Here is an 8,028-nt window from a genome sequence, read left to right as displayed (position 1 = left end):
AAGATATTGTGGATATATAAAACCCAAAAAAATGGGAACTTGGAGGGAGATTCTTAACAGTGATACATAATTCTACAGTTCCTAACCATAAACTATAAAAAGAAATGAGACTGTATCAGTCCAATTTAACAATACAAGAACATTATCTCTATTTTACTTTAATATTAAGTTACCACATTACAGAAAACAAGCAAGTGGCAGACACTGGCTGCATGGTTCGCTTCTTGTGTCCTTAAAATAGAAAACAAGTCTGCAAGAAAAGCACTTGACAACACTCAACACCTATTCATAAATTCAAAAAACAAAAATAGAAACCTCCCAACAAATTAGAAAAGAATATCTTTAGTCTGATAAAAGGTATTCCCACCCCCCCAAAAAAAAACCCAAAACAACCAACCAAACAAAACCCTAGCAAATTACTTAATGGCACAATTATTAATCCTTTTTTGCCCTGAGTTTGGTAAAAAGACAAAGATGTCCTCCATCACCACCTCTAATCAACAATGTATCAGAGGTCCTAGTCAATACAATAAAGCAAGAAAAAGGGGGGAAAAGTACAAAAATTAAGAAGGGGCTGGGCGCAGTGGCTCACGTCTATAATCCCAGCACTTTGGGAGGCCAAGACGGGCGGATCACGAGGTCAGGAGATCGAGACCACGCTCGCTAACAGGGTGAAACCCTGTCTCTACTAAAAAAAAATACAAAAACAAAATTAGCCAGGCGCGGTGGCTGGTGCCTGTAGTCCCAGCTACTCGGGAGGCTGAGGCAGGAGAATGGCGTGAATCCGGGAGGCAGAGCTTGTAATGAGTGGAGATCGCGCCACTGCACTCCAGCCTGGGCAACAGAGCGAGACTCCGTCTCAAAAAAATAAAATAAAATAAAAATTAAGAAGGAAGAAGTAAAACCGGTATTATTCGAAGATGAGCTGGCTGGACACAGTGGCTCATGTCTGTAATTCCAGCACTTTGGGAGGCTGAGGTGGGAGGATCAATCACTTGAGGCCAAGAGTTTCAGACAAGAAAACAAGCAAGTGGCAGACACTAGGCCTGGGCAACATAGTGAGGCTCCACAAGAAAGATTTTAAAAATTAGTCAAACGTGGTGGTACATGCCTGTAGCCCCAGCTACTTGGGAGGCCAAGGTGGGAAGATCGCTTGAGCCCATGAGTTTGAGGTTGCAATGGGTCATGATTGTGCCACTATCACAAAAAGGTCAAAAGATATAAACAAACACTTCATGAAAGATAACCAAATGTCCAACAAATATATAAGATGTTCAAAATCATTGGTCATCAAGAAATCACAAATTAAAACCACAGCCAGATACCATTATATCTTTACAATAATGGTTAAAATTAAAAGACTAACAAGTGTTACTATTGGTGAGGATGTGGAGGAACAAGAACTTTATATATGGCTGACTGGGAGTATAAATTGGTACAGCCACTTTGGAATATCAGTAACTACACTCCTGGACATATTCCCAAGTAAGTAAATGCTTTGTCCATCGAAAGTCATGGTTTTTTTTTGTTTTTCGTTTTTTTAAAAAAGGCACAAAGCAACTTTATTCATAATTGTCCAACACTCCACACAAATCAAATGTTTATGAAAAGAAAACAAAGAAACACTTGCAAATTCATACACGAGACTAACATGAAGCAATGAAAAAAATAAACAACAAAAATTTGATGAATCCCACAATCATAATGTTGAATACATGATGTTAGATACAAAACAGGACCTCCATTTATATAAAATACAGAAATAAGAAAACTAATATATGGTGATGAGAGTTGAGAAGCATGATTATCTTTGGTTGGGAGTATAAACTGAGAAGGGACACAAGGGAGACTCATGAAGTGCTTAAAATGTTCTATATGTTAACTTGTGTGGTTTTTTGAGTATTTATACTTGTGTGTTAAATATTCGTTGTGTTGTACAACTTAAGATTTGTATACTTGATTATTTGTTCCTCTTTTTAGTTGACATGTAATAATTATACATATTTGCACAGTAAATAGTGATATTTTGATATATGTATATAATGTGTAATAATCAAATCAGGTTGACTAAGATATCTATCACTTCAAACACTTATCATGTGTGTTAAAAACATTCAATATCCTTTCTAGCTTTGTGAACATACACAATAAATTTATTTTTAGACAGAGTCTTACTGTGTTGCCCAGGCTAGAGTGCAGTGGTGCAATCTCAGCTAACTACAACCTCCGCCTCCCGGGTTCATGCGATTCTGCTGCCTCAGCCTACTGAGTAGCTGAGATTACAGGCATGTGCCACCACATCCAGCTAATTTTTGTATTTTTAAGAGAGACAGGGTTTCACCATGTTGGCCAGGCTGGTCTCGAACTCCTGACCTCAAGGGATCTACCCGACTCAGCCTCCCAAAGTGCTGGGATTACAGGTGTGAAATCCCACAATAAATTTTTGTTAACTATATTCACCCCACAATGCTACATAACACAAGACTTATTCTTCCCCTTTAGCTGTAATTTTGTATCCATTGACCAACTTCTCCCCATCCTTACCTCCTGCAATCCTTTCTCAGCCTCTAATAACCAAAATTCTATTTCTGTGAGCTGAAATTTTTTAGCCCCTTCATATAAGTGAGAACATGCCGTATTTATCTTTCTGTGCCTGACTTATTTCATTTAAAATAATTTCCTCCAGGTTCATCCATGTTGCCACAAATGACAGGATTTCATTCTTTTTTTATGCCTGAATAGTATTGTATTGTGCATATCTGTCACATTTTCTTTATTCATTCATCAGTTGATGGACAGTTAGGTTGATTCCATATCTTGGCTACTGTGATCTCTTCAATATACTGATTTCCTCTTCTGTAGATGAATTCCCAACAGTGGAATTGCTGGATCATATGGTAGTTCCATTTTTAAATTTTTTGAGCAACCTTTAGACTGTTTTCCATCATGGCTATATTAGTTTACATTCCCACTAGCAGTGTAAAGGATCTTTTATTCTTTTATTTTTGAGGGTTTTTCCTTGACTTACTACTCTTCCTGATGGATGCAAGTATGTGTAGGTTAGCAGCTCTGCTATACACTACACCAGAATCTCTTCTATTACACATTCCTCACCTTACCCCACCCTCCATCCTCTATCACCACTCTTTGAAGTTTATAGATCAAAGTTTGTGTTCTTCTTTGCTTGTTTGGGTGTTACCAATAGATTTTTGGCTGTTTCCTCACATCCTACACACACATACATTTTGTTTATTTTGTTAGTTATTGGGGGAAGATTGCGATACTACTTCATTTTACTATCTAAAAGTTATTTTTCTAATATCGAGGGGAAAATAAGCAGTACACATGACAGCAGGTCATTTAAAAGGGAAAGTGGAACTGATACCTGATTCTATATACTCCAACATATTTGCAGAGATGTGCAATGTATGGAACACTATACTAGTATATGCCCACCTTGTGAGACTACATTTTTTCCCATTAACAGAGGTGGTTCTTCTCCAGCAACTGAGAAGAGTTGGTAGATTTCTCCACTATTCTGAGGATTTTAAATTCTCAGAAAGAGAGAAAGGCATCAGTTATTCCAGACTGGTCTGAGCCTCACACATAAAAGTGGTATGTTTAGGTCAGGTGCAGTGGCTCACACCTGCAATCCCAGCACTTTGGAAGACTGAGGCAAGAGGAATGCTTGACCCTAGGAGTTCAAGACCAAACCGGGCAATACAGTGAGACCCTCTACTTAAAAAAACAAAAAAAAAAAAAAGTGCCTTGATTGTGCTCGGTATCTGCTGGCTTGTTTCTTTTTGTCTTTTAAAAGTTTTGTGGCGTGAGGCAAGCGCACCTGGAGATGAGACCAGAGGCCGAACTCGGGTTCTGACAAGATGGCCGGGCTGCTCCGCAGAATCAAGGAAACCCAGCGTTTGCTGGCAGAACCAGTTTCTGGCATCAAAGCAGAACCAGATGAGAGCAACGCCCGTTATTTTCATGTGGTCACTGCTGGCCCTCAAGATTCCCCCTCTGAAGGAGGGACTTTTAAACTTGAGCTATTCCTTCCTGAAGAATACCCAATGGCAGCCCCTAAAGTACGTTTCATGACCAAAATTTATTATCCTATTGTAGACAAGTTGGGAAGAATATGTTTAGATATTTTGAAAGATAAGTGGTCCCCAGCACTGCAGATCTGCACAGTTCTGCTACCGATCCAGGTCTTGTTAAGTGCTCCCAATCCAGATGATCCATTAGCAAATGATGTAGTGGAGCAGTGGAAGACCAACGAAGTCCAAGCCAGAGAAACAGCTAGACCATGGACTAGGCTATATGCCATGAGTAATATTTAAATTGATCCGATCATCAAGTGTGCATCACTTCTCCTGTTCTGCCAAGACTTCCTCCTTTTTGTCTGCATTTAATGGACACAGTCTTAGAAATATTACAGAATAAAAAAGCCCAGACATCTTCAGTCCTTTGGTGATTAAATGCACATTAGCAAATCTATGTCTTGTCCTGATTCACTGTCATAAAGCATGATCAGAGGCTAGAAGTATCATCTGGATTGCTGTGAAACGTTTAAAAGCAGTGGCCCCTCCCTGCTTTTATTCATTTCCCCCATCCTGGTTTAAGTATAAAGCACTGTGAATGAAGGTAGTTCTCAGGTTAGCTGCAGGGGTGTGGGTGTTTTTCTTTATTTTATTTTATTTTTTTGAGGGGGGAGGTAGTTTTATTTTAATTTTATGGGCTCCTTTCCCCCTTTTTTGGTTTTCTAATTGCATTGGTTAAAAGCAGCTAACCAGGTCTTTAGAATATGCTCTCTAGCCAAATCTAACTTTATTTAGACGCTGTACATGGACAAGCTTGACTGTTTGAACCAAAATGGGAACATTAAACAAACATCACAGCCCTCACTAATAACATTGCGGTCAAGTGTAGATCCCCCCTTCAAAAAAGGCTTGTGACCATTTTGTATGGCTTGTTTGCAAACTTCTGTAAATCTTATGTTTTAATAAAATATTTTTAGTTATTCTAAAAAAAAAAGAAAAAAAAAGTTTTGTTGGCCAGGCACAGTGGCTCACGCCTCTAATCCCAGCACTCTGGGAGGCTGAGGTGGGTGGATCACTTGACGTCAGGAGTTCGAGACCAGCCTGGACAACATGGTAAAAACCCGTCTCTACCAAAATACAAAAAATTAGCCAGGCATGGTGGTGTGTGCCTGTAATCCTAGCTACTCGGGAGGCTAAGGCAGGAGAATCACCTGAACCAGGGAGGCAGAGGTTGCAGTGAGCCAGTATCACATCACTGCACTCCAGGTGGTGTAACAGAGTGAGACTCTGTCTCAAAAAACAAAAACAAACAAACAAAAAAAGTTGTTGTGTATAAGAATGTATCAATAAATACTACCAAAAACAATCTACGGATTCAATGCAATCTCTGTCAAAATACCAATGACATTCTTCAGAGAAATAGAAAAAATAATCTTAAAATTTAAACTGAACCACCAAAGACCCCAAAGAGCCAAAGCTTAACTGAACAAAAAGAACAAAATTAAAGGCATTATACTACTTGACTTCAAAATATATTATAAAATGACAGTAACCAGAAAAGCACAATATTGATATAAAAACAGACACACAGACCCATGTGACAGAATAGAGAGCACAGAAATAAATTCCTGTATTTACAGCTAACTCCTTTTCAACAAAGTTGCTAAGAAGAACATACACTGGGGAAAGGATACCCTCTTCAATAAATATGCTGGGAACACTGGATATTCACATGCAGAAGAATGAAATTAGACACCCATCTTTCATAACATACAAAAAAAATCAACTCAAAATGGATTAAAGACTTAAATTTAAGATCTAAAACTATAAAACTACTAGAAGAAAACATAGGGGGAAAGCTCCATTACATTGATCTAAGCAAAGATTTTATGAGTAATGTTATAAAATCACAGCCAACAAAAACAGAGAAAACAATTTCTATCAACTAAAAAGCTTCTGTACAGCAAAGGAAATAATCAACAGAATGAGGAGATAACCTGTACAATGGCAGAAAATATCTTCAAACTATTCATCCAACAAAGGACTAATACTAAGAATGCACAAGGTACTCAAACAACTCAACAGCCAAGGAACCCTGAACAATCTAACTAAAAAGTGGGCAAAGGATCTAAAACAACATTTCTCAAAAGGAGATATACAAATGGCAAATAGGTATATGAAAAAATGCTCAACATCACTAATCATCAGGGAAATGCAAATCAAAACCACAATGAGACATAATATCACTCCAGTTAGCATGGCTATTTATCAAAATGCAAAAAGAAGGAAAATTCTGGTGTGGATAAGGAGAAAAGGGAATACTGGCACACTGTTATGGGAATGTGAGTACAGCCATTACAGAAAACAGTATGGAGGTTACACAAAAAATTAAAAACAGAACTACCATATGATCCAGCAATTCCACTACAGGGTACATTATATATCCAAAGGAAATGAAATCAGTAGGTTAAAAAGATATTTATGTTGTTTCTTGCAGTATTATTCATAACGGCCAAGATATGGAACCAAATTAAGTGTTTGTCAATGGATGAATGGATTTCTAAACTGTGGTATGTATACACAATTGAATACTATTCCACCACAAGAAAAGAGAGAAATCAGCCAGGCCTGGCAGCTCACACCTATAATATCTGTACTTTGGAAGGCCAAGGCAGGAGGATCACTTGAAGCCAGGAGTTTTGAGACCAGCCTGGGCAACAAATCAAGACTCTATCTCCACAAAAAAATTAAAAAGTTAGCCAGATGCAGTGGCATGCACCTGTAGTCCCAGCGACTCAGGAGGCTGAGGCAGGAGAATGCCCTGAGCCTAGGAGTCTGAGGCTGCAGTTAAGTATGATCATGACACTGAACTCCAGCCTAGGTAACAGAGCAAGAGCCTATCTCTTAAAAAAAAAAAAAAAAAAAAAAAAGGTTGGGGGGCAAGGTGGGAGGATCGTTTGAGGCCAAGGGTTCAAGAACAGCCTGGGCAACATAGCAAGACCTAAGATAAGCCAACATTTGAATAATAATTAGAGTCACTTAAGTAAACAACAAAATAAAAGGAAAAGGAAATATATACATCTTTTTCTGGCCATGAAGCAAGAAAGAATCTCAGATTGAAAGGGAGCATCAACAGTACTGGAAAAGACTGATAAAGAACTATTAACATTCAGACATACTCTGGTTAAGTCAATCATTTCAAGTATAAAGAAATAATTCTTCAATCAATAAGTTAGAAAACAAAAAGTCACTTACAAGAAGAAAATAAAAACTGCTAATACCAGGAGTTGTAGTCTCCCCTCAAGGAGAGACTCAGCTGTTTTGTCTTTGTTTTTGAGAAGTGCCTTGCTCTGTCACCCAATCTGGAGTGCAGCGTTATGATCATAGATCACTGCAGCCTCAAATTCCTGGGCTCAAAAGATCCTTCCACCTCAGCTTCTGAAAGAGCAGGGACTACAGGCACAAGCTACTTATTGCACTTGGCTATTTTTCAAATTTTTTGTAGAAATAGGGTCGCTCTGTTGCCCAGGCTGAAGTGCAGTGGCACAATCATAGCTCACAGCAGCCTCAAATTCCCAGCTCCAGCAATCCTGCTGCCTCAGCCTCTGGAGTAGCTGGGACTACAAGTGTGTGCCACAATGCCCAGCTAATTTTACTCATTTATTTGTTGTCCAGTCTGGTCTCAAACTCCTGGCCTCAAGCAATCCTCTCACCTCAGCATCCCAGTCCACCATGTCACCTGGATTACAGGCATGAGCCACAGCACCAGTTCTGCTTTTGTTTTTTAGAGACATGTTGCCCAGACTGGAGTGCAGTGGCTATTTCCAGTCACAGTCATCATATACCACAGCCCTGAACTCTTGGCTTCCAGCGATACTTAAGCCTCAGTCTCCCCAGTAGCTGGGACTACAAGCACACACCATTGTTCCTGGCTCAGTTTTTGTTTTTGTTTTTTTTTAATCTTTTAAAATGCCTTTTTTTTTTTTTTTTT

The 8,028-nt window shown here is 38.8% G+C and overlaps 2 protein-coding genes across 2 annotated transcripts in view; one reads left to right on the top strand and one right to left on the bottom strand.

The window, feature by feature from the left end:
• NFATC3 (nuclear factor of activated T-cells, cytoplasmic, calcineurin-dependent 3) overlaps nucleotides 1-8,028 on the bottom strand; it is a 175,823-nt gene that overhangs the window by 109,493 nt on the left and 58,302 nt on the right. The gene's annotated exons all lie outside the window — the stretch shown is intronic.
• LOC105552355 (ubiquitin-conjugating enzyme E2 N-like) lies at nucleotides 3,882-5,016 on the top strand. The gene has a single exon (XM_011997985.1). The coding sequence runs from the start codon at nucleotides 3,882-3,884 to the stop codon at nucleotides 4,335-4,337; it is 456 nt and encodes a 151-aa protein (XP_011853375.1). The 3' UTR covers nucleotides 4,338-5,016.

This window comes from Mandrillus leucophaeus, unplaced genomic scaffold, assembly GCF_000951045.1.
Source record: "Mandrillus leucophaeus isolate KB7577 unplaced genomic scaffold, Mleu.le_1.0 Scaffold551, whole genome shotgun sequence".
NCBI lineage: Eukaryota > Metazoa > Chordata > Mammalia > Primates > Cercopithecidae > Mandrillus > Mandrillus leucophaeus.
This window is presented reverse-complemented; position numbering and strand designations above follow the sequence as displayed.

What these genes read in the sequence shown, in the direction of transcription:
- LOC105552355 (XM_011997985.1), top strand. Translation starts at nt 3,882, where the DNA reads ATGGCCGGGCTGCTCCGCAGAATCAAGGAAACCCAGCGTTTGCTGGCA.